Source organism: Colletes latitarsis, chromosome 4, assembly GCF_051014445.1.
Source record: "Colletes latitarsis isolate SP2378_abdomen chromosome 4, iyColLati1, whole genome shotgun sequence".
In the NCBI taxonomy this organism is placed as follows: Eukaryota; Metazoa; Arthropoda; class Insecta; order Hymenoptera; family Colletidae; genus Colletes; species Colletes latitarsis.
In genome coordinates this window covers 35034548-35061215 of record NC_135137.1, presented here as the reverse complement: position 1 = coordinate 35061215, position 26668 = coordinate 35034548, and the positions used below count along the sequence as shown (strand labels likewise).

The 26668-nt window shown below is 36.4% G+C and overlaps 1 protein-coding gene across 5 annotated transcripts in view; it reads left to right on the top strand.

The window, feature by feature from the left end:
* LOC143341310 (inositol 1,4,5-trisphosphate receptor-like) overlaps positions 1 to 26590 on the top strand; it is a 52996-nt gene extending 26406 nt beyond the window's left edge. Inside the window, exons 3-48 of one of the 5 annotated variants that reach the window (XM_076764157.1) lie at positions 4743 to 4813; positions 4923 to 5014; positions 6149 to 6235; positions 7330 to 7824; positions 7909 to 8047; positions 8234 to 8445; positions 8529 to 8855; positions 8925 to 9071; positions 9153 to 9454; positions 9520 to 9634; positions 9709 to 9884; positions 9973 to 10128; positions 11424 to 11574; positions 11648 to 11795; positions 12166 to 12192; positions 12450 to 12789; positions 12852 to 13017; positions 13089 to 13311; positions 13379 to 13917; positions 13993 to 14108; positions 14179 to 14314; positions 14379 to 14636; positions 15963 to 16040; positions 16907 to 17027; positions 17137 to 17279; positions 17382 to 17417; positions 17722 to 17909; positions 17985 to 18096; positions 18934 to 19041; positions 20461 to 20578; positions 20656 to 20888; positions 20971 to 21112; positions 21190 to 21488; positions 21566 to 22075; positions 22153 to 22302; positions 22370 to 22562; positions 22652 to 22774; positions 22842 to 23014; positions 23083 to 23247; positions 23312 to 23492; positions 23573 to 23665; positions 23749 to 23906; positions 23971 to 24136; positions 24225 to 24385; positions 24455 to 24616; positions 24698 to 26590. In XM_076764157.1, the coding sequence (XP_076620272.1) occupies positions 4743 to 4813; positions 4923 to 5014; positions 6149 to 6235; positions 7330 to 7824; positions 7909 to 8047; positions 8234 to 8445; positions 8529 to 8855; positions 8925 to 9071; positions 9153 to 9454; positions 9520 to 9634; positions 9709 to 9884; positions 9973 to 10128; positions 11424 to 11574; positions 11648 to 11795; positions 12166 to 12192; positions 12450 to 12789; positions 12852 to 13017; positions 13089 to 13311; positions 13379 to 13917; positions 13993 to 14108; positions 14179 to 14314; positions 14379 to 14636; positions 15963 to 16040; positions 16907 to 17027; positions 17137 to 17279; positions 17382 to 17417; positions 17722 to 17909; positions 17985 to 18096; positions 18934 to 19041; positions 20461 to 20578; positions 20656 to 20888; positions 20971 to 21112; positions 21190 to 21488; positions 21566 to 22075; positions 22153 to 22302; positions 22370 to 22562; positions 22652 to 22774; positions 22842 to 23014; positions 23083 to 23247; positions 23312 to 23492; positions 23573 to 23665; positions 23749 to 23906; positions 23971 to 24136; positions 24225 to 24385; positions 24455 to 24616; positions 24698 to 24760 (8299 nt within the window). In that variant the 3' untranslated portion in view covers positions 24761 to 26590. Of the gene's footprint in view, positions 1 to 4742; positions 4814 to 4922; positions 5036 to 6148; positions 6236 to 7329; positions 7825 to 7908; positions 8048 to 8233; positions 8446 to 8528; positions 8856 to 8924; positions 9072 to 9152; positions 9455 to 9519; positions 9635 to 9708; positions 9885 to 9972; positions 10129 to 11423; positions 11575 to 11647; positions 11796 to 12165; positions 12193 to 12449; positions 12790 to 12851; positions 13018 to 13088; positions 13312 to 13378; positions 13918 to 13992; positions 14109 to 14178; positions 14315 to 14378; positions 14637 to 15962; positions 16041 to 16906; positions 17028 to 17136; positions 17280 to 17381; positions 17418 to 17721; positions 17910 to 17984; positions 18097 to 18933; positions 19042 to 20460; positions 20579 to 20655; positions 20889 to 20970; positions 21113 to 21189; positions 21489 to 21565; positions 22076 to 22152; positions 22303 to 22369; positions 22563 to 22651; positions 22775 to 22841; positions 23015 to 23082; positions 23248 to 23311; positions 23493 to 23572; positions 23666 to 23748; positions 23907 to 23970; positions 24137 to 24224; positions 24386 to 24454; positions 24617 to 24697 lie in introns of all 5 variants that reach the window. The other 4 variants (XM_076764156.1, XM_076764155.1, XM_076764158.1 and 1 more) reach the window with 4 other exon arrangements.
* The last annotated feature ends 78 nt before the right edge of the window (positions 26591 to 26668 follow it).

Here is a 26668-nt window from a genome sequence, read left to right as displayed (position 1 = left end):
CAGTCAAAAATATTTTTTTTAGAATGATTTGAAATTTTTTAATTTCGACGAAAAATTTGTCCACTTTCCTGAATTTTTTTCTAGAAAGTGGGTAGGATTTCGGGGGTACGTGTAATGACCAAAAATGATTGTAATGACCCCCGCAAACGAAAATAATTTTTCCAGGACGATTTGAAATTTTTTAATTTAATTGTTAATAACTTTTTAAAAGCCTCCATCAACAAATTGGTATATTTCTTCGAGTATCTGTCGTTTCAATTTCTGTGCTACAAATAAATACACCGTAATAAAAATATTTTTTTAAGGCAGGACAATTTTGCAATTTTAATTTGTGACAAAAAGTAAAGTGTCTGGTACATCGAACGGTAGTGGTTTGTGGTGGGCTGATAAAGAAACGTTTGTTTCACGCCTTTCAACGGGAACCAGTAAATTCGTAAAACGATATTACAGTTTGAAGTATAGTAGCGATAGAGACGGTAACAGATGTTCGTAATTAAACTATTCGAGCTCCCATAAAGTGGTTCCTCCACTTCCTGAAAACGCTCTTGTTCCATTTCGCGTGCTGGTTTCGCTTGTTCAGACGTCTCGTAAATCGTTCTGGCTTTACAGTTTTCTATTCTTCTCGCGTTTTTCGATCATTACGATTCAAGCTAGACGCGTCTGGTTCGAATTTTCAGAACTAAATGCTTCGACTCTAAATATTTACGCTGATCTTCTCACTGTTTAACTCTAGCCACTCAATATGCTATAGTTACGTGCTTTGATAAAGTCTTACTTGGGTAAAAATTTTTTATCTTGAGACTTAAAATTTTCAGAAAATCTCAAAACATTCTTTTGTTTCGACGATTTGATTTGATTTATAAATACACAAATGTATTGTATATAACATCGACTATGGTTGAAGGTTCGTGGATGGGTTCCTCGACTTTAATACTGATTTTAATTTGAAAAAAAATCGAGTTTTCAACGATTGGTCGCCAGGAATCTAAACGAGGTTCCCACTGCGATTCCCACGCACGAATTGATCGTCTCCCGCCCTAATTTCTAATGCCTAATATAGTAACGACCATCATCAATAATAGTGCAGCTCCGTGCAATCATGGCTGTATACAATATGGTGGAAGTGACGTCACTGGAGTCAGCTATATTTGCCTTTATAAATTCGAATCGTTTCGTCGGTTACGGAGTTTCGTGTATTTTTAATGATTATGCGAACGAGTCTAGCGGGCTGACCAGAGATTATGTTTTTGACACTCGAAGCACCAGGGTTGCACCAACTAAGCAATTCCTCTGACTCTAAAAGTTTATTTTAAGTAAATATATTTGGCTAAACTGTGGAAAACAATTTTTTCCAGGAGCCTAATATTTTATTTTTTTAAAAATCAAATATCTTTTTCACAAAGTAAATTGAGACCATTTTATTAATAGATCCAAAGAGTGTTTCTTTTAATTTTTTAGTGACTAAACCTAAACCTTAGACTTAGGGTGTGCCTATGGCAAAATAGCAGTTTCGTAGTTCTGACAATTTAATTTAATTTAACTTCAAATTAATTTATTATTTAATACACAACTTCCATATCTTTTCTCAAGATCGAAGAAACACTTTCTCGAGTATCTGAAGACCCGATGGACGTACAAAGTGTGATATTCTTAGACGACCAATCGTCTTGACACATCGTCGTCAGAAGTGTCTAGCGAATGGAGGCGATTATGTGGTTAAACTAAACGTTTCAAGCTCCATTTTCCCCCGTTTCGTTAACCCTCCCCATTGCATAATCGCTTGGAAACTCAATAAACACAATCCCAGTACATTCACAAAATCTACTTTGGAGAACATCTGGTAGCCTCACAAATTCCCTTTTCTTAATTCGAGTATTAATTAATTCACAGACCTACGAACACTCGAGAATTCCCCCTTTTCAAGCCAACTTCAATTTCCCTGGATGAAATGTAATTCACGAAACAGAGGGCCCAAGCATCTTCAATTAAATCAAATAGATTTTCACCCAATTTCTGGGCTGATTGATTCAACGAACGCAGAAATGAATCGGATGTTTACCATTCAGGACGATTGGCGGCGGCAAGTATGGCTTCGCGAGTAACTGGAGGCGCTTCTTGGTATAGGAATTAAGCTACTGGATCGTAGGGATCAGTGTCACAGCCTTGGGAAAGCACACGCGAAAGAATACACTCGTAGTTGCAGCTTTTCACTTGGAATATTTTTCGTTTACCCCAACATTCTGCCTTTTGTGATACTCGTTTCGCGATGTCTTTCTTGCCCGGTGACCCGACAGCTTTGAGTCACACGCTTCGGTGAAACCGTGATCGCTTGGCATCGATTATAATGGGGTCGTTGAAATTGATATTGCCAATAAAATATCGTCTTTATGCCCACACTGGAGCTCTTCGAGGCAATATTTATTAATTCGTTGCAACGACTCGTCGACTACACGTTTCTTTCTCTGTCAGCTTTGCATCGTGGGTGTTGGGAAAGTTTAGTACCACTGTCTCCATTTTTATTTAAAAAATACCTTCTGTCAGGTTCGATAACAATCTGTGAGACTTGTGTTTCTAATTTATTTTTCAAAGTTAAAACCTGCATTTCCGAATTTTTTGTTTGAATTCAGCTGTAACTTAAATATGTATTTTTTTATGTGTGTATTTTTTTAAATTATAGACCAGGTCACACAGGTTATATTGGTCTCTGATTGCAACGAAATAATAAATTGTGTCGTAAAATATTCGTAATTTCATTTGAGTAGAGTTGACTGTTTTAACACCATTTGGCTTTCGTTTTAAATATTTTCGAGTAATTTGAACCATTTTGAGCCCACTTTTGACAGCGTTTTTCAGGACGGCTGGCCACCGAGGTAGTTAAAAGAGCTTACGTTCGCGGCTGAGAAACCTAAACGTAATCTCGTTAGCAAACTTTAGATTCTATTAGCGACCAACAGCAAGCGTTGTGGTTACTCGGCGTCGAGAGGGTACGATCGAGCGTCCCGAAAAAGCTTTGGCCCCCGCGTGCAGATAAAAGGCCCATCTCGACCATTTTTCATTCGACGGGTGAATAATTTGACTCCCCTATCTTATCGTTCGCTCGATCCGCCATTGCATTCCGAACGGCTCTCTGTCTCTGGTGGGAAACGAGTTTTTATCGCTGGAATGAAATTCGATTATGGCTCCACTCGTTCGAATTGATTCCCAGCCGCTGCACAGCGACGTGCAAAAGTAAAAAAGTACCTCTTTGATTTTTTACGACCACTCGATATTTGATAGAACGGAGGAACCAGTTTGAAATCATTAATAAGGCGCTTTTACCGATCGTACGATAGATTTAAAAATACATAGTTCAGAGAATCGATGATACTCTCGTTTAAAAAATAAATACAGGTCAATTCGTTGGACCTTTTTCCACAAAAATATTTCAAAAGAGTGCTCGCGAAAAAGAGCTCCGATTCAGGTTAAACGTCGAGAGTCACAGATATTAAATTCCGTTTTTAATATCGTCAACGTTGGATCTGGTTAAAAAAAAAAATATATTACTCTTTGAAATGTACCATATCTAGAAAGGATGGAGGCCGCCTTGGGCGATTCCCCCGAAAAAAAGTAGAACTCGCAACTCCCGTGGCGCCTCGAGTCTCCCGGATATTAAAGTTTCGCCATCTTTAAAAGTCTAGAACTATTTTAAAGAAGAATTATTCGTCGAGTCTTTCCTCGCGATATTTTCGAAGAAACAGTTTACGAAATTTGCACTTTTACTCGTCCATTTGCGTGAAACTTGAACAGAATCTATTTTCCACGCGTTGAAGTCACTAGATTAAAATTGTTTCATCCGAAGCGGCTGTCGTGAAACAATTATTAAACAATTACGCTCGACGCGGACGCGTTAATTGTCTCAGAATTAATTGTTCTTCCATAAAAAGTACAATTAAATTACGTGACTTTGTTGCGTGCATAACGATCTTGAAATGTGAAATTTTGTTAAATTTTGCGTGTCGAAGTTCCAGGAGGATCGACGGGATTTGTTAACTTCTTCGTCGAGGGGTAGTTTTATCGACTTCTCGACGCTGGAAAAGTTCGTCGACCTCTCGGGGAACATCCCGTGCATTTCAGTATGATATATTATGGTTCTTAGCGGCACTCTGCTATCGGGAATAAGATATTACTTGGCGTGGTGGTTGTTTAACGCGAGGCCCTTGGGAGAACCGCACACGGTTCTCATATCGTGGAAGATGAAAGCTTTCCACGTCGCTGTGTGTGGCTTTACAATTCCCGGGCAAGACCTGGGTTACTCCGATATCGATTTGCACGTTGGTTTCGTTCTACCTGGCCCACGATTCTTTTTTACGACCATCTACCAAACAACTGTTCATTATCCACGCCATTTTCTTCTTAAGGCGTTAAGTGGATTTCTTGGCGTCCTCTTCTCATGCAAATCTATGAATCACTTCCCTGGCTAGCTGTTTTTTACCAGTCGAGTCAGAGAATGTTCCATAGAAAATCATAATAGACTGGCTCACAAATTAGCTCAAACCAAACGTTTTACTGCTCTTGAAAACTGAGAAGAAGTTGGAAGTTACTGAAACTTTGCTTAATCAAGGAACTATTAAATATTATTGTTAATAAAAGAAATAGCAACATGGTTAATTCTTCAACACTTTCCAAAAGTAACGTAGGAAGATTTCTGATAAAGAATCACGTTGTTTGCACAGTTCCTTTTATCCTAATTTATTTTTTTGCAGATTGGTGGACGACAGATGCGTGGTATGTCCCGAGGCGGGAGATTTGTCGAATCCACCCAAGAAGTTCAGAGGTAATATCTTGAATTTCCAGTTGTATCTTCCGATTTAACATTCAACCGATATTCTGTAGTTCTCGAGTCGGTTCGAGCGTTTCGAGGTTCTTTAACGCATTTATTTCAGATTGCCTGTTCAAGATATGCCCCATGAACCGTTATTCCGCCCAGAAGCAATTTTGGAAGGCTGCGAAACAAAGCGCGAGCGGCACGGATGCTGTACTGCTCAAAAGACTTCACGTAACCTAATTCCCTATTTAATTTTACTTTACATTTAATTTCTCTATTGTGCAAATGACAGAAATTAATCCGACGCGTTCTCGAACCGAGGCAAACATTGTACGGACGGTAATTATTGGAACAATTATAATCGACACGTTAAATTTTTGCACAATAAATTAAGGTCCCCGGGTCCGGTTCCAGCGACGATATCGAGTGCAATTTACGTCTCGTTCGCTTCGACATCCGGTAATTAATTATCTGTTTTCAACCCGCAATACATTTATAAAATCGCGTTTGACGAGTACCCGTGCTTCGGGGTCGAAATGCAAATTTAATTGAATTAATAAAATATATCATCGTTGGAAACGGCCGCAAAAACCTTTGCTCGTTACGATGTCGAAGGATGATAAACAATCATACGAGAGCGTGATAAACGCAATTTATTTGGTACAAATTATTTTCAACGAACGACCATTTTTCATTTAAGTCTTCTCTAGTAAAGGTGGCGGAGAAATCTGGAAAGTTTAACGAGGAAACTTCTAAAATATTTATATATCGATGCTTGTTTCAGGCTGGTATTCTTTTTTTCATGTATGTTTTATTATACAAGCAGTTTATTATAGAATGTTTGAACACTCCTCTTCGGGAAGAAAATAGTATACGAACGTGTATGTATAAATTAGCATACACATTTCTTTCTGAAATTGGACTCGTGTTGCGGAATAAAGATCTATAATTCGAGGTCAGAAACGGTTAAAAATACCTCGAAGTTGCACGACACGAATACGGTTTTGGAAAAAAAATGTGTTTGGCAATCGGAATGCATATTTATTCAATTTTTTGTTTGTTTTCCATAAATATTTTTTTTTCCTCGAAGAGAATCACATGTACACTCGTTCTCAAAAGTATTGGATTCAATGTGATATTACTGTTTTCGCGAATGTAAATAATATATTCGAGAATAAATCCACGAGAATGTGGATGGACCATTGGAAGGAATTTGCATCAAATTGTGGATCATCCTTTGAAAATCGTCTAACGAAGAGCAAAACCACATCGTTATACCTTCTTCATTTGTTACCTTAAATTTCTATGGCGAGACCTGTTTACCTTAGCAGCCTAATTTTCCAGCACGCCGCCGAAATAGAAAAAAAGCAAAACGACACAGAGAACAAGAAACTGCTGGGCAGCGTGGTCTCCTACGGCAACGTCGTCCAGGTGAGGGAAAATTTTTGTTTTGTTTTTCTGATACCCCTTTTTTTTTTTATATTTTTACACCGTCCTCGTTACGCAAGGCGAATCAATTTACCTTGTGCTTCACGCATCGGAAGATCGGCACAGCTTTATACCTCAAGGACACTCCCTTTTATGCAGAAACCAAGCTACCAGTTCCTCGAGCGACGAAGGCGTAGAAATAATTCCGCCTCGACGCGAAAAGAGCCGCTCAGCTGATTTCCCATATTTTTGTTTTCGTTCCGACGCGTTTCACTTCCTCGTTGCGTTCGTGATTTATCGCGACAGCACCGCTGTACGTACGATACGCGATCGCCAATTAACAGAATCTACTTCCTGTTTGGTATCGTCGTTGTCAGCATCCTGAAACTTAACAATGGGTTTAAACATTTACCAGAATCGTGTATTTCACAATGCTTTTTAACGTATTGTGGCGTGATTTCCCGTATTCGCCACCAGAGGGCTACGCTCTTGTTTCTCTCGCAAGCGCTCGACTGAACCTTTCGTTCTGTTGCTAGAAAGCTTTATTGATGAGTCCTATTAGCAAACCCTGGACGAAATGCTCCCCTCTGCGCAGTATAACAAAATAAAATATTAAAAATTCCACCCTCTATTTTGGTTGTGGAAAGCATCCTTGCAATGCGGTTGAGTTTGTAAACTCAAAGTATCATCTATGGCCAGGCAATGCCCCCTATTTGCGTACTGTATTAAGTATATGATCGAATTATTAATTACACCCCGTGCCTTTGGCATCAACAAGGGGGAACAACGTTACAGAAGCGAAAGATCTCGTCTCTTCGAAACGCGAGAGCCCCCGAACGCCATTAGACGTCTAATTAATATGATGCAATAATGCAGCCGGGGGGGGGGGGAGATCTTTGTCGGAGTATCGGGACACCTTATTACTCGCCACTTTGTCAGGGAATTATGGCAGAGTCGAAAGTTAATGCATTATGGACTACGGGTTCTCCAACTATCACCGGAAGACTTCCATCTTAATTTTTCCAAGATAGAGCACATCGTCCCTCCGAGAAAGAGACAAAACAAACTTTGCAAACACGCGAAAACTGCTGTTGCAGCTGTTGCATCTGAAGTCCAACAAATTCCTGACCGTCAATAAGAGACTGCCCGCGCTGCTCGAGAAGAACGCGATGAGGGTCTACCTGGACGCGAACGGGAACGAGGGTTCCTGGCTCTACATAATGCCGTTCTACAAGCTCCGCAGCGACGGCGACAGCGTCGTCGTGGGCGACAAAGTGATCCTGGAGCCGGTGAACGCCGGCAGACAAGGCCTCCACGTGGCTTCTAACTACGAGCTGAGCGACAATCCGGGCTGCAAGGAGGTGAATGTCGTGAACACGGCGACATCCTGGAAGGTGACGCTGTTCATGGAGCACAGGGAGAACCAGGAGGAGATCCTGAAAGGCGGGGACGTGGTCAGACTGTTCCACGCGGAGCAGGAGAAATTTTTAACCATGGACGAGTACAAGAAGAAGCAACACGTGTTCCTGAGGACCACTGGTAGGACCAGTGCTACCGCTGCTACCAGTAGCAAGGCTCTGTGGGAGGTTGAGGTGAGAAGATGCAACGAGTTTCGGCTCTGCTTTCTCACCTGATTTCTTCGACGAGAAGATTTGAGGATCGCGTTTGCTCCGCAGGTGGTACAGCATGACCCGTGGAGGGGAGGTGCTGGTCACTGGAATTCCCTGTTCAGATTCAAGCATTTAGCGACGGGCCAATATTTGGCGGCCGAGATCGACACCGACGAACCACGTGAGCCCACAAAAGGCAAGCATGGTAAGATAGATATGTGTGTAGCTCTGCACCAGCGTTTCAGGCATGTATATAAAAAATGCTATACTCAGATACTGTACATCTCTGTAAATTTACCATTTTTTGTATGCATGTGGTGGTTGTAGAAGATCTGTATGTTGGCTGTACACGCCGAACGTGAATATAATAGACTGTTACTGTGCCTCGCAGATCCGCCAGGACCAGTGTACAGACTAGTATCAGTTCCACACAGTAACGAAATTAGTTCTTTGTTCGAATTGGATCCGACAACTCTAACGAGATGCGACAGTTTGGTACCTCAGTCATCCTTTGTTAGATTGCACCATATATGTACAAACACTTGGGTCCATTCGACGAGCGTGCCAATTGATAAGGACGATGAGAAACCTGTTATGTCAAAGGTATCCTTCCGTCAGAGTCTCTGTACCCCTTTGCGTTCGCTAATCAAGGAGAATATGATTTTAAAACGCGATTACTTTGCAAGGTGAGCTGTGCTACCAACAAAGAGGACAAAGAAGCGTTTGCCCTGAGATCCGTATCGCCAGTCGAGGTGCGAGATCTTGATTTTGCAAACGATGCTTGCAAGGTATTAGCTGCAATAAGCGGTAAATTGGAGAAGGGTACGATTTCGCACAATGAGAGGCGGGCCGTGACCAGTTTACTCCAGGACATAGTGTACTTTATAGCTGGGTTAGAGAACGAACAAAACAAATCTGAAGCGTTAGAGTTAATTGTTACAAACGCCGTGAGGGACCGACAGAAATTATTGCGGGAACAATACATACTGGGCCAGTTGTTTAAAATACTTCAGGTATTGCCATTTGTCGTAGGCTTTTACGTTTGACGCAAGTGTGTATGTTTTCAAGAACTTTATTCGTAGGCTCCGTTCTTAGAGTCTGCAGAAGGCGAGGGACCATTTCTTAGAATAGAGGAACTGAATGATCCGAGACATGCGCCATACAAGTACATGTTTCGTTTGTGTTATCGAATACTGAGGCTTTCTCAACAAGACTACAGGAAAAATCAGGTTTCACTTTTTCCATGAAGATACAATTCATTTTCAATACTACCGACGAAATACCTTATATCATTTCGTCTTGTAACGCAGGAATATATCGCCAAACATTTTGCATTTATGCAAAAACAAATTGGTTACGACATCCTAGCAGAAGATACCATTACCGCGCTCTTGCACAATAATAGAAAGTTGTTAGAGAAACATATCACAGCAGCCGAGATCGAAACGTTCGTGGGCCTTGTTAGGAAGAACATGCACAATTGGGAATCCAGATTCTTAGATTATTTATCGGACCTGTGTATCTCTAATAAGAAAGCGATCGCCGTGACCCAAGAGTTGATCTGCAAAAGCGTGTTGAGCGAAAAGAATAAAGATATATTATTAGAAACTAGGTAAAGCGAATGCATTATCTTATCGATGATATTTTTATTTATTGATATATGGCGATTCTTCTTAGAATGATGAAGACTCAGGTCGAGGTGGAAGAACTTGACGATAAACAAGAAAACGGTGAACCGCGAATCACCGTTGTGGAGGAATTTGAAATTTTCCTTCTATGGAAAAATGCAACGGTTAGCATTCTTGCATCTTTGTATTATGATCAAAATTCATCCGAACTTTCTAACGTGTTTGATACTATGCGCAGAAATCAATGTCTTTGAATGAATTATCGAGAGGGGCGAAAATAGGCAGTGTCCAGGACGCAGCAATATTAGATTATTACAGACATCAATTAAATCTTTTTAGCAACATGTGTCTAAACAGACAGTATCTAGCGTTAAATAATTTATCCCCACATTTGGATATCGGTCTTATACTTAAGTAAGTTGTTGCATACATTATCTTAATGCTGAATTTAATTTTGGGATTTTTGTTCTACATGCTAAAAATTTTCTAATAAAAACACTAGGTGTATGGAAGATGAAACAGTGCCATATGAATTACGTGCATCATTTTGTCGACTTATGTTGCATCTTCACGTTGATAGAGACCCGCAGGAGCAAGTAACACCGGTAAAATACGCTCGACTTTGGTCTGAAATCCCTTCGAAAATGAGTATCAATGAGTACGTAAATATAATACATAAAACGAATGCATATAGAGGGTGTTCGGCCATCCCTGGGAAAAATTTTAATGAGAGATTCTAGAGGCTAAAATAAGACGAAGATCAAGAATATCAATTTCTTGACTGAGGCTTCGTTAAAAAGTTATCAAAAAATTAAATTAAAAAATTTCAAATCGCTCTAGAAATATTATTTTCGGTTGCGGGGGTCAATTACAATCATTTTTTGTGAATACACATATCACTGAAATCCTACGCACTTACGAGGAAAAAATTCTTTACCGAAAACACAATGTCTGACCATGAATGACGATTCCCCTGAAATTCGACAAAATTAAAAAATTTCAAATCGTTCTGGAAAAATTATTTTTGGTTGCGGGAGTCAATTACAATCATTTTTGGTCATTACACATACCCCCGAAATCCTACGCATTTTCGAGAAAAAAATTCCTTACCGAAAATCTAATTTCAGGCCAGAAATTGTTCCTCGAATTTTTATGCGAATCTTTAAAACGTCATAACTTCTGAACGGATTGGACGATTTTAATGTTTAAAAAAGCAAACTACGCGTATTTTGATGGAGAATATGTACAAATCGCAAAAATATTCGAAAAGTTGGTCCTTGACATCGCAAAATGAGAAAAACCCCATAAAAATGGTCCAATTTTCAAACAGCCATAACTCCTACAATAGTGAATATATTTCAATGAAACTTTTTTCTGAAGTAGAGCTCATGGGTACCTATAAAGAAGTATTAGACAACTTTTCTGTAGCGCGTCAAATAAATTTATTAAAAATGAAAAACGAATTTCTAAGAAAACTCGACAGGGGGTAGCTGCTGAAATTTTTCGTCGAAATTAAAAAATTTCAAATCATTCTAAAAAAAATATTCTTGACTGCAGGGGTCAATTACAATAATTTTTGGTGAAGAGACATACCCCCGAAATCCTACTCACTTTCGAGAAAAAAATTCAGGAACGTGGACAAATTTTTCGACCAAATTAAAAAATTTCAAATCGTTCTGGAAAAATTATGTACAGTTGCAGGGGTCAAATACAATCATTTTTGGTCAGTAGACATACCCCCGAAATCCTACGCATTTTCGAGAAAAAAATTCAGTATGGGTGGAACTTTAAACGTTAATAACTTTTTAACAAAGCCTCAATGAACAAATTAGTATTCTTAATTTTCGTCTTACTTGGGCCTCTAGAATCCCCCATTCAAATTTTTTTCAGAGGGGGGAGGGCGAACACCCTGTATATTCGGGAACGATTGTGCAATGTATTGTTTGATTACAGTTATGATGCAAACAGAATGCGGGATCAAAATAAGGAAGGTGTTCGTGCTAAATTTAGCGCCACTATAATGTTTGTGGAAGATTATTTATGCAACGTTGTTGCTAAAATGTGGTCGTTCGCGGATCAAGAACAGAATAAGCTTACGTTTGAAGTAAGGAATTCAATTAATGTATGTTGTTGATAAGAAAACAATGGTTGCTAAATTTTATGGAAATGTCTTTCAGGTTGTCAAATTGGCACGCGATTTAATTTACTTTGGGTTCTACAGTTTCAGCGACCTTTTAAGATTAACTAAAACGTTGCTCAGTATTTTGGACTGTATTTCTGATAACGACGTCGCCGAAAGGAAAATTCCAACCGGTGATATCGACTGTAAGTAGATGGCCATTTCTTCTCTGTTCAACACATACTGACATACTGTTTTGATCAAACTAATATCATGTGGATTATATAAAAAATGCAATATTCCTTGTACATATTGGTGATTCCCGATTATCGTACGCTTTCTGTGCATGATAGAATATAATTTGGTTTCCCCGCTGCTATACCTAAACATACGATAACAACAAAACTATCTTTTAATGTACATAAAGTAATATTGTGCTTAAAATCTTTCCGAGTATTATTTGTATATAATTAATTTGATGCCACATGCGAAGAAACAAATGTACATAATAGACACTCACATGTATTAATGTATCCTTAAGTGTAACTAACTGATTTATCTTGAAAAATTCTAAAGCTGATTCAGTGGATTCCCAGGAGACAGGTAATTCACGATTATAAATTAATGACAATGAAAGTTCATTTACGTAATATAAGTCTGTTGGAGTTATAATTTAAGTACTGTGCCCTGTAGTCATTATAGCACTCGTCCTTTATCCTTTGTATGTTTTATACGTATCGATATAAATATTCTATTAAGCGTATAGTAAAAGGATTGTATTATCTAATCAAATTACGTACAACTTTTTGTAATTGATGTATTAAATAACTGGTTGAAATTACTCATAATTCTTCGAGCAGCTGAAGGTGGAGTACTGAGATGTATCGGAGACATGGGAGCCGTGATGACAAGTTTAACATTGGGTTCAGCTGGACAAGTATTGGCTGGAAGTACATCACCGAGGCCCAAACCACTCTCGCAGAAGGAATATCCCTTGGTGATGGATACAAAACTGAAAATAATTGAGATTCTACAATTCATACTCGATGTCCGATTGGACTATAGGATCTCTTGTTTGTTAAGTATTTTTAAACAAGAGTTCGATGAAACTGAACGAGCTTCCGGTGACTTGAGTCTTGGTCAAAAAACCATTGACTTAGAATTAATAGGTACCCAAGCAGAGGGGATATTTGGAAGCAGGTAATACTATATTTGCCATTTCCGTTTTAATATTGTAATGTTTCATAAATTATGCATTTCAGCGAGGAATGTGTAGCTTTGGATTTGGATGGCCAGGGCGGCAAGACGTTTCTGCGCGTTTTGCTCCATTTGGCAATGCACGATTATCCTCCGCTAGTCTCCGGGGCATTACATTTGCTTTTTAGACATTTTAGTCAAAGGCAAGAAGTTTTACAAGCATTCAAACAAGTATGTCATTTCATATTTGATAGTATCGTAACAGTAACGAACAGATAAATTAATTAATTCTCCGCGAATAGGTACAACTCTTAGTATCCGATAGTGACGTTGAGTCTTACAAACAAATAAAGTCTGATTTGGACGTTTTACGACAATCGGTTGAAAAGTCTGAGCTTTGGGTGTACAAATCTAAAGCCTCGGAAGAACATGGCGGTGGTAAAAAGAAGAAAAGTAAAGAAGACGAGGATGAGAGCGCTACTCCTCGTAAAGCACCGCCTCAATTGTCTACATCGGATAAGAAAGGTATTGATAATAGCAGATTTAAACAAATTCGATGTTGCCACGGAGAAGATAATATTTGGAATTATAGGGTCTGCGATAGATTTAGATATCGGTCCACCGTTACACTCAGACCAGGCGGAGGAATATAAAAAAATACAGCAAATTCTAATTCGTATGAACAAACTGTGTATTCAAACGATTGGTGGTCAGATAAAACCACGGAAGCACGAGCAAAGGCTTTTACGCAATGTCGGAGTGCATACTGTTGTCTTGGACTTATTGCAAGTCCCGTTCGATGCTAAGGAAGATGTAAGAATGAACGAGTTAATGCGATTAGCTCACGACTTTCTGCAAAATTTCTGCTTAGGCAATCAACAGAATCAGGTTTTGTTGCACAAGCAATTGGATTTGTTTTTGAATCCCGGTATACGCGAAGCTCAAACAGTATGTAGTATATTTCAAGATAATTCGACGTTGTGCAATGAAGTAAGCGCCAAGGTCATACAGCATTTCGTTCATTGCATAGAAACTCATGGGAAGCATGTGCAATATTTGAAGTTCCTTCAAACGGTAGTGAAGGCTGAAAATCAGTTCATTAGAAAATGTCAGGAAATGGTGATGCAAGAGGTGAGCCAGCGTATGTAGACAATGGGTGACTTTAGGTAGATGTTTAAACGATTAAATTAATTGTTGTTTGTATAGATGGTTCAGTCTGGCGAAGATGTTCTAGTTTTCTATAACGATAGAGCTTCTTTTAATCATTTTGTGGAGATGATGCGATCTGAAAGACATAGAATGGATGAAAGCAGTCCACTCAAGTGCGTATTTTTTGAAGACACGGTAACCAAATAGATTATACCGTATATTTAATTTTAATGTGTATTCCAGGTACCATGTAGAATTAGTTAAATTATTGGCGTGCTGCACCATGGGTAAAAATGTTAATACGGAAATTAAATGCCACAGTCTTCTGCCATTAGACGATATTGTCGTTATGGTATCACATCCAGATGCTATACCGGATGTAAGTTTATCGATGATCTTCGAATGAACTCGTGGGAGATAACTATGTATATTTATATTTACAGGTCAAAGAAGCATATATAAATTTTCTGAATCATTGTTATATTGATACGGAAGTAGAAATGAAAGAAATTTATACGTCAAACCATATGTGGTCGTTGTTTGAAAAATCTTTCATTGTAGACATGAGTATAATAGCAACTGCCACGCACGATCGCGAACACGCTGATACCGCTCTAGAAAATTATGTGACGGGCTGCCTAATGAACATCATTACAACGTTCTTTAGCAGTCCATTTTCAGATCAAAGTACTACAGTACAGGTATCGTATTTGTCCATTACACTAGTTAAAAAAAAATTTATAGTTTTTATTTTTTTTTTAAATACTGTATCTCCGAATACATACGTTTTATCAAATTTACGGTGTTATTGGTACAAGCCTATTACAGAAATTTGTCGACTAACGTCAATATTTATGTGGTGGATATGGCACCTTAATTGTTTCGAGTATGTGAGCACTCCAATTTACAGACATAAATGTCTTTGAAGCAAAGAAACGGTCATCTGTTATTAAATGTGTTTTTTGTCATCTTAATCAAAGCACAAATTAATCATATCTTCACGTAATGTTAAGTTTTATTACTTATGAAAAATATTTTATTTTCAATCATATCAATTTGTTTAAATTGGAGACTGTGTATATTACAGTATTTTACGACATTCAACTTCATTGATTGTATTTTTATTGTTGCACTAAGATAAACTATATATACACTAAATTGTTAAAAAAAAAGATCGAATTTTATTAATGTTTATAATAAATGTAGTCGTTATATTCCAATAGCGAAGGTGCTTTTATCCCGTTAAAATGGTAGCTATAATTGTACGAACATAAAATCGAGTAATCTTTAAATCAAATATTTATTGTGTTTCATTACTTAACTGAAGTTCATCGAAATGGAGGTAATTAGTAGAAAACAATACGAACCCATTACATTAGTTCCAGTTAATGTAATGGCTTGAAATCTGTATTGATGTAAAAAAAAAAGGGCTTAGGTAAAGGTATACGGACTTGTACTATCGTAGATCAGGAATATCATGATATTGTGTAAAAATACTTGCAGAGAAATAATTTAAATTTCGTATATATATATATATATAGTATAAGTATAATGAAATAAGTTGGTATATAATAGATATAAGTAACATAATTGACAAACACATAATCATGTACAAAAATTGTGCGAATATCCTGTCATTTATTTATCTGATAATTTCTTGCTTTGCATGAAAAACACATTAATTTAAGTTTTCTTAGAAACCAAGTACATGTCACACGCGCATAGAGATATTAGTATTTGTTTGAATACAATAACCCGTTTTATTTATTTTATTTTTTCCCGGTACAGTCTTTATGTTTGTTTTAATTTATTTATTTGCCTATTGCGGTATGGTAGGCCAGAATATACTATAAATTTATTACCATAATGGTAATATATATTTTGATGTGTGCTTGGTAATTGGTGATTGCATCAGCGGCATGTTCTGTGTTTTTGGCATGCAACACCTGGCCTTCTTTGACTCATCAACATTGGTTTACTGGGTCTGGGTGCTGGGTCTATATGGTGGTGGGTTGATTTACTAATAGAAACATCTGCACGAGGCTAGACTATATTGGAGCATCAAGGAGAGTGACCGGAATACTGATAATAATCTTACTGACTATGTGAGTACCGAGTTAAAAAACGCTCAATCAATTCTGAGCACTTGTAAATACACAGCAATACTAACATGGTATACGGGGACGTGATATTAGTGAATGATATTAGTTCTGAAATTTACAATGAAAAAGTAACTCTTTGGACGATGTTTTTTTTCTTCATTGTACATACATAATATATGTACTATATAAACCTGAAATGTTTCTTGTATGTACATATGTATATGTTTAATTCAATAACATGAATATATAGAGCGCAACAGCATGAATCAAAGAACAGGTAGAATTACAAACACAAGCGCGCATCTTTAATGTTAGAATGATTTCAACTACTGTTCTCTACATTACATATTTTTGAATAAATGACTGTACATGTTTCTAGAAACTTATACTAACACATTCACTGTCTTCAATGAATGAAGCAAGCTTGCTATTTAAACTCTCTCGAGTACTAACCATATGTTCTTTATTATTTGGAATATTTTTCTGTATCATCTATATGCTGTTTAAAATATTTCTATTCTTTTGCAATTCTGTAGCATGGATCAGTGGTTCAATATTTATAGGAATATTTCTTTATTGGAATTGCTTGGCAATGAGTGTGTTATATCGAATGCAAAGAAATAACAAAAATAATAATAAATTTTCAATACATTAAAATGAATAGATATTTTCTATACAATCGGGATTGTAATGGAAAATGTTTTGCGTTTAAAGGCTTGATTAAGATAAGGGACTTTAAAAACGAGGAATAAGTAGCAATTAATCCAAGCTATAATGGTGTAATAATGTATTTACTATATCCTTAACTTTAGCTATTTCATTAAATCGTTTGACGATATTAAGAGATATATGGGTTTTTTTTATAACAGACACGACAACCTATATTCGTTCAGTTGCTCCATGCGGCTTTTAAAGTTTCACAATGTTCATGGTTAAATGCTGGCCAAAGGTTTAATGTGGAAAATTGTATACGGACGTTGTCAGATGTAGGTAAGCGACTGTTACTGCTAACATTGTGGTAGTGAAAATGTTATTATTGGAATCGTGACTTCTGTTTATATCTATTTTATAATAAAATACTCTTTGTTTGAAACGTTAGCCAAAGGTAGAGGTATAGCCATTCCAACTGATTTGGAAAGTCAAGTTGCTTCTATGTTTAATAAAGCAGCAATGCTCAGTAGACAAACGAGTAAATGGCTCCAAGCTGCAAAACAACCGAAAATAGAACGCACACAAAGCCAGGTAATAATAAAGATTCTTTAGAAATTATTCATGAATTCATCTAGTTTAGTTTACAATATTAAATGTATCAATTTATAATTGACACAATCTTCAATCATCTAGAGTGACTTAATTAATGAGGAGGATAGTAAAGATGAGGTAAAAGTCACTCATAAGAATCTGACACTTTAACAGCTTGACAGCTTCACAACTATACCGCTATATAGCTAATATTAATTTATAGGTGTAGTATACGATTATTGAAGAATATGATATGTAATTTGTATGTACAATAGAGTAACACTGACATGTGTGATGTATTGTGAATATATTAGATTAGCTGATTGAATGTATTGCATTGAATGGTTATTCTAGAAAATGATATGTTAATAGTCTCTGACTATGGGATTGAGAATCATTCTAATCATGTATGACTACTATACAGTTATATATTTTTATTTAGCTGATGCGCCTGGATCGAAGTATCATTGAAGGATTACAGGACATAGTATCGTTACTGGAAGAACAATTGAAACCTCTAGTTCAATCAGAATTATCTTTATTAGTGGATATTCTCTATCGACCGGAATTACTGTTTCCAGCAGCAACTGACGCGAGAAAAAGTTGCGAAAATGGTGGATTTATTAGAAGGTAACTATCTTTTGTGCTCTCAGTTAGTTTAGTATATTTCCGTATACGCCACTGATTACAATTAAACGATTTTAGATTAATTAAACATACCGAGAAATTACTTGAAGAAAAGGAGGAGAAATTATGTGTCAAGGTGCTAGGGACCCTTAGAGAAATGATGGCCATTGATCCTGAATATGGAGAAAAAGTGAGTTTCATAGAATTGTGTTTTGCATGAAGTTATAAGAATCATTTACCATACAAAGAAGGAACACTACTTTACGGAAAAGGGCATTCAGTTGTTTCTGGAGAAATGTTATTCACATTAATTAACGGTAACCAATCCTTTTGGCATGCTTGACAATTGATGATTGGGTCGATATTCCGATGATGGATATTTCGTATACAAAGGTGCATGTCAAGCGTATTCTATGTATACAGTTCTCAAAGGGTACAACAGTACAACGATTTCTTATTGCGAGCTAAGACACATTTTAGCAGGGGGAGTAACGTTTATTTGTCCCGATAATTAAACGAATTCGAATTAGGTACCAAAAGTTTAATTGTGTCATGTCTTCAGTTTTCTAATATTAATGCTATACAGAATGATTCTACACAAGCTACAGCTCGCCTAGGTTTTCAAAAATCATTAATGCTATGAAAGTAAGGAGCTTGAGGAAACTAGTTTCGACAGCATGCCTTTGTTAATCTGGATTCGCTACCGTTAAATGGCACCGCACCTCGTACTATTGATTGAATATGTTACTGTTCCAAGTTCTAGTTAAACCTAAATTAACGAGAATTTGTGTTTCTGTATCCACTTGTACTTTACGTGTTCGCTGAAAAGCTAAATGCCCATATGTTCACGGCACTTTAGATGATCAGTACGCAATTAACAGTTTCTTTAGTTGGCGATATAGAAAATGCAAATGAGATAAAACATAATAAGCTTTATGTATACACCATAAAGACTTAAGTAACAGTGGGTGAGTAGGTTTCGTAGAATAGATATGTAGGTAAAGATGTTTTCATGCTGCGAACGAAGATCGAAGGTGTCTTGGAAGAAGAAGAAACAGAACGGAAGATCGAGTCACAAGTTGGAGCCGGGTCTGTTGATGAGTCTGAGACTCGTCATGTGACTCAGCAAGAGCGGGTAAAAATTAAAGTAGATAACAACGGTAATTTGTGGGCACAACGTATATAAATTGGCAATATGAATTTGATTTATATTTCTGAGAATATGTCTCACCGTCACTTTGTCGTTATATATTATATAACGTTCAATATTGAATATCTTCAATTGTCACACAAGTATACACAAACATAGGATATCCAAATGATAAATGAAAATGTATTTCAACATTGATATGTAAATACACTTATTTTGTTAGCAATTTCTACAAAATTTTACATTGTCACATCACCTAACATGAATTTTGCTTAAGTACAAAACATAATGTACGTTGTGTAGGCTCTTTATGCATGTGCTTGATTAATTTTATTAGATTCACGTAAGTTCATGCTCTGCTTTCATCTTCTCTTCCCTTGTTACCCTTTTTTTTAATAAATATAACATAAACTCATATTTTAATTCTGATTTACGATATGAGTATCCCTTGAAGCAGTATCGATTCGTATTAAGTACGATTAATGAAATAGATATTTCGATAAATATTTAAATAAATTCAAGAATATCGATTTATCGTGAATCAAAATTTATGAAGGATTTTAAAACATTATTTTACATAGTGTAAAATATCTTTCCATGTATATTGCAGTATGGGCATTGAGTTTAGAAACAGAAATAATAAGAAAGTTTACTGTATTTAAACGTGTACATACACTTCTTTACAGATAGGGTGTACCAATACGTCTGTAGACATCTCACTTTTAGCATTTGTAATGTATGCTACATACATTTTTAGTAACATGAGAGCAGCAATGTAGAATTTATAGATAATATCGTATTTTTAAATAATATCTCCATTTTTATGTAAGTAATATTTGTGCTAGAAATTGTAAAACGTTGTGTGCATAGTGCACGTGGTATAAATGTTATATGCAAAGTGTTTTATCAACTTTGCTGCTCCCACCTATTTAATACATTTTTGAATGGTTGATTCTTTAAATTTATGTGTGATATCTATTTAACTCGTTGTATTTTTCTTTAAAATTTCCAAACACCTAAATCGCATAAATTTTTAACATTATGCATTTTCCAGAATATTCAATGATATATACGATTCGATTATGACTGCTCTACCACATTAGCGATTCTTGTGCATTTTACCGATACGTAAAATTGGCTAGGATACTTAACAACGTATTATAAATTGCACAAATATTTTTCAAATTTTCAGTGCACAAATAATGTACATACACAATTTAATTATTTTTATTAGTAGATTAATAATTAGATTGACATTTCTATAATACATTATAATTGTCGCACTGGAATTACCTACGAGAGTTATTGGATTTTTATGAATTGTGCACGATGTATTGGTACATCATATTTCATTTAAAGTTATTCCCATTATAATAATGTATACCCGGGTTTCCTTTTCCCCAGGGGGACGCATTGAGGAACAATCTTTTGGCTCGCTATTTTGGAAAATCTTTTCTACAAAAACCAGACAACGTAGATATTGGAGTCTCACATACTGCGCCAATCACACATGGGCCAGGGGGTATAAATAAATTCGTTAACTCCTTCGATAATGTTAGTGCATGCAACGGTATTAAACACTTGTTTAATTCCTCGCAGCGAAACTTTTAAGTCGGGCAGGGCGTACATTACACGAAGTTCAGAGTCACCTTGATCGCGAGGGCGCATCAGATTTGGTAGTGGAGTTGGTAATTAAAAGCGTACACTCTCCAAGTATATTTGTAGAAGTCATTGAACTTGGCATTGCATTGTTAGAAGGAGGGAATCCTATTATACAAAAGAGCGTGTACAATAAACTAATGGGTGATGACTTGAGTCAGTCATTCTTCAAGGTACCTTTCTCAACGTTATGCCATTGCATTTCTTGCTTACTAAAGTAGCTGCTCAAGTAATAATTAAAATTGCAATTCTTAGGTCTTTTATGATAAGATGAAAGATGCCCAACAGGAAATTAAATCCACCGTAACGGTAAATACTTCCGACATAGCAGCAAAAGCTAATGAAGACAAGGAGCAGAACAAGGAAATAGAAAAGATATCAAAGAAACGCACATCCGGTATTATAAGATGATATTCTGATCAAAGTAGAGCCTCCATTTGGGTTTTCTTTAACTTAGCGTTTTCTTCACTGTAGGGAAACCTAACGGAATTGTAATAACAGATGAATTACGGGAGGAATTAAATCAGGCTGCTTCGTCTACCGTACAAGCGTACGCGAATGTGCGTAATCTCGCTTCCGGCGAGGATGCAACAAACAATGCAGCGCTTGGTAGCGCGTTAGAAGATATGATAGCCGAGAAATTGGAAAGACATCGTACAGGAACAAGTGGCGCAGAAAGGGACGAAGGGCAATTGAGCGTAAAAGTCTTAGTAATGCAACCGATTTTACGGTTTTTGCAATTATTGTGTGAAAATCATAATCGCGATTTGCAGGTAATTCTTTTGAAAAGATTACTGGTGAATAATTATTTTACACCAAGTAATAACTTGAATATCTTTTACTTTTGCAGAACTTCCTCCGCAATCAAAACAACAAGACTAATTTCAATTTAGTATCAGAAACCCTCATGTTTCTGGACTGCATTTGTGGTTCAACAACTGGCGGATTAGGATTGTTGGGGTTGTACATCAATGAACATAACGTTGCATTAATTAATCAGACCTTGGAGACGTTGACAGAGTATTGTCAGGGACCATGCCACGATAATCAAAATTGCATTGCTACTCACGAGTCCAATGGATTAGACATAATAACTGCCTTGATTCTGAACGATATTAATCCTTTGGGGAAGACTAGGATGGACTTGGTGTTAGAATTGAAGAACAATGCTAGCAAATTGTTATTAGCTATAATGGAGAGTAGAGGCGATAGCGAGAACGCAGAGAGAATTCTGTACAATATGAATCCAAAACAGTTGGTCGACGTCGCGTGTCGTGCGTTCCATCAAGAATCTTTGGACGACGACGGCGATGTCGATGATTCGTCTACGGATGGCGAAGAAGGAGTATCGCCCAAAGAAGTAATTATAGTCGAGGGATTGCAAATTTAGTACATACAAGTAGGAACCATCCTGGCACTAATGAAATTGATTTTCAGGTCGGACATAATATTTATATCTTATGCCATCAATTAGCACAGCACAATAAAGAGTTGGCGTCGATGTTAAAACCTTCCGAGCAGAACAATGCCGATCCAAAGATAAACAAGGCATTGCAATATTATGCAACTCATACAGCTCAAATTGAAGTAAATTACATTTATATCCCATATGGCACGCATATCGCAATAAATATATCAAATGACTCCGTTTCAGATTGTTAGGCACGACAGAACATTGGAGCAAATTGTATTTCCGATTCCAGAAATTTGTGAACTTATCACTGTAGACACGAAAATCAAAGTATTGCATACCACAGACCGCGATGATCAAGGATCTAAAGTATCCGACTTCTTTGAAAGAACCGAAGACATGTTCAATGAAATGAAATGGCAGAAAAAACTTAGAGGTATAGTGTTCCAAAGTTTGTGCTTGTGGTATTTAATCTACTTTAATTTATAGAGCGTTTTCTTAAAAATGTGTCTATTTCTACCTTAGGTCAACCAGTATTATTTTGGATGAGCAGTTACATGTCATTATGGAGTAATATTTTATTCAACTGTGCAGTACTCATAAACCTTATTGTAGCTTTCTTTTATCCATTTGTCGATTCTGTGCCTAGTAAGTATATTTCATAGGAAGTTATCGAGATTGAACGTATTAAATATTTATTTCTCCCCGATTTTAGAATTAAGTTCACACTTGTCGGGTCTCATTTGGACGGTGATGCTTTCGTCCTCGGTTATTATCATTACGTTACCACGAGAATCTGGTATACGTACGTTAGTAGCTTCAACAATATTACGACTGATTTTTTCCATAGGACCAGAGCCAACATTATGGTTACTTGGTTTTGTTACGGTAAATTTAAGTGAAAATATATTGTATATCCAAGTCATACGTGTGTATCTAATGCATGTATTTTTCAGGTTGTATTAAAAGTTGTACATCTTATAAGCATTATAGGTAATCAGGGCACTTTGACGAAGAGCTTAGAGCAAATAGTGACGAATGTTGAAATTTTGTATCATATGTCGTATCTTATGTTTTGTGTTCTTGGGATTTGTATGCATCCATTTTTCTACTCAGTTTTAGTAAGTATATTTGGGTAAGCAGTGTATAAGTAAAACGGAACATTCAACTTCTTTCGTTTTTTAGCTGTTTGACGTAGTATATCGCGAAGAAACGTTGCTCAATGTAATAAGATCTGTTACAAGAAATGGGAGATCAATTATACTCACTGCTGTACTGGCATTAATTCTAGTTTATATGTTCTCCATTATTGGGTTCATGTTTTTCAAAGATGATTTCTTAGTAACCGTCGATGAGGACGTTATGTGTAAGTTCTTGTGTTATGCTTTATGACAGCTATTTTAATGGTATCAAAAAAAAAATATTGTATCTTTATACCAATTGTAGCATCATACACGGAAGGAAATACAGGCACATGCAATATTGCTGAGAACGAGAAATGCGACGCAACGGAAACAGTGTCTCGATACAGTCGCGAAGGTATTTCGAATTTTTAATATTAAAACCAGTTGAATTTCAGGCGAGCATAATTGGATACTAATAAAAATTTCATGATTACACAGCTAACGACAAAGATAGTCAATCGGAAGTAATTAATATAGGAGGGGACTTAAAGGAACGAGCATGTGATTCCTTAGTTATGTGTATTGTTACCACTTTGAATCAAGGTTTAAGAAATGGTGGTGGCATAGGAGACATTTTACGAGCACCGTCCAGTACAGTGAGTATAGTGATACAAAATACGACGAAGCATTGTCTTTAAAACCCTGTTAATCTCATTTTAGGAGCCGTTGTTTGTTGCTAGAGTCGTATACGATTTACTGTTCTTCTTCATCGTAATAATCATTGTTTTGAATCTCATTTTCGGTGTTATCATTGACACGTTTGCCGATCTCAGATCAGAGAAGCAACAAAAGGAATTGATCTTAAAGAATACTTGTTTCATATGCGGTAAGTGCATTAATTTGTCTCACTACATGAGGCACTCTGTATTATTTCTATAGTTGCTTTGTTACCGTTATGCATCTTTGTTTCGTAGGTTTGAATAGATCATCGTTCGATAACAAAACGGTTTCTTTCGAAGAACACATAAAACACGAGCATAATATGTGGCATTACTTGTATTTCATCGTTCTAGTAAAAGTGAAAGATCCAACAGAATTCACGGGGCCTGAGTCGTACGTCTACGCCATGGTTAAGGTAATAGTCCATAGAGCTTTGAAACATTGAGCCGTGCTTTAACTTTTAAGTTCTGTGTACTTTTTACAGGATCGTAATCTTGACTGGTTCCCGAGATTGAGAGCCAAATCGTTGGCAGCGGACGAGGGTGAAGGGGAACAAGTAGAGTTAAGAAGTTTACAGTCTCAGTTAGAGTCTACGCAAGATTTAGTGAAGTGTTTGTCACAGCAACTTTCCGAGCTTCGCGATCAGGTAACTCGTTTATCGTCATCCGATGTTATGAAATTGTTCAAAGATGTTTATTAACATTCAAATGCTTTAATTGCTTGCCAGATGACGGAGCAACGAAAACAGAAACAGCGGATAGGCCTCTTGAATTCTCTTGAATGCTCTTGAATTGTCTTTTAAAGTTTTTATGAATCTCAATTTGATACTCCGAGTTGATATTCGATGCGTAAGTTTTGTGTTCTTAATAAGCATTTAAAGACACAGAAAGTACTATGGAGAGTAACACGAAGCATTTGTACGGTTTTGTTCCTAATTTTAATGAAAGTGATTTTATGTAAGTAATAGTATCATTCAAATTTAATAAGGACAATATTAGTTTTATTCCGCTTAAAATGGAAAAAAAAAGAACTCGTAGGGTTCCGCGAAGTTGCATTGGTTGAACGAATTTATCGTGAAATATATACGTGTTATTTAGATGAAATAATTTACGGTAATTGTTGGAGGTACGTGTTACTTAAAATTTAACGGGCGCGGAGGATTTTATCTTTAACGAAACGGTAAAATGATCATTTTAAGGTTACTCGAATAACTAGCCAAAAGCGTGCACGGAAGCATGACTTTATAAATCAACATATCTAAAATTCGTATTGAGATTTTAACGTTTTTGCAACCTGTTTAACAGGTCTTTAAGAATGTTGATGTTTTATCCATAAGATGGATATGTAAAAATAAATGTTTAATATCTTATTTTATATTTTAGCAAATTTGTTTCATGGTTGTGTTCGTAGATTTTTAAGTTTGTAACATAGAGATACTTTTTAAGGGACATACCTTTCTCATCCATCGTATGCTTAGTTGTTTTTTCTTCGAAGGGTACAACGCGGAGGCCATGAAATATATTTTCGAGTTTAACAATTTATCATTACGTCTGTAGCGAATATCAAATTACGCACAGGTTTTCAGATGGCGCCCATAAGAATTCCGTTACGAGTTTAAACTGGGATTGAACATCGAAAATTTCTCCGTTACGATAATGAAAGTTCATTCTAACGTTAAGATTTTAATAATACGCGATTGACACAAAATTAAGTATAATGCAGAATACGTGACATTCATTGTTAACTACTTGTTCGTAATGATTTGAGAAATGAAAATTGTTTTAACGTATTATCGAAGACACGAGTGTCGCCAGATTATTTCATACTTTTGACAAGCAATAGACATCAAAGAAAGGAACAACCAATATTAAATGTTAAACGGTTCCACAAAATGTCTGCTTTTCTTATCGAGAAATTCAGGCCTGACATCTCAGGTGTCAATAAGTTAATAAATTGTTGGTATAGCTGAAGGGGAACACGAATGCACGATTAAATCGATAGTTCGCTTTACGATCGTGTAACAGATTCTTATGTCGTTGTTCGTAGATATTTATAGGGAATTTAATGTCAATAACTATCATTGTTTAGTTCTAAATGCATAGATAGTAAATTAAGATAATCGTTGTATTTAAAGTACGTTGAATGGAAAAAATGCTAAAATCGTTATTTACGCACCGTGTGCAAGGTTAGGTTGTCCGTTGATTTCAATTTACTTTCCACTAATACGTTCACTTGGGTGATATCCAAAACCTCATGTCTATAAACATTTATATATATGTATACGGTGTATATTACATGTTGGTAATTTTTTTTTTTTTTAAACTAGAGAAATTAGCTGTAATGTACATACATTTCGTTGGATGTTTTCCAGTTCTCGTTACTCATTCGCCTTAAGAGTACAATTACACAAACCGGAAATGTTGTTTCTTCTTGTGCCAACTTTATAAAATTTTAGCGAGATGTTATTATAAGATCTTCACTATGTGCATCTGAATATCGATTTCAGGCGTGTTACATGTAGATGTAAATGTTTCATATTCCGATTTTAGGATGTATAAATAGTTCTGTAGATTGTATTAAAACTTGTATGTGAATAAATTGTCCTTTTTTTTTATTAAAACGGTTCCTCGCTATTTAGGCTTCACCTAAAAAGAACAAAAAAATAGAAAAAGAAAAAATATTAAAAAGAACGATCGGT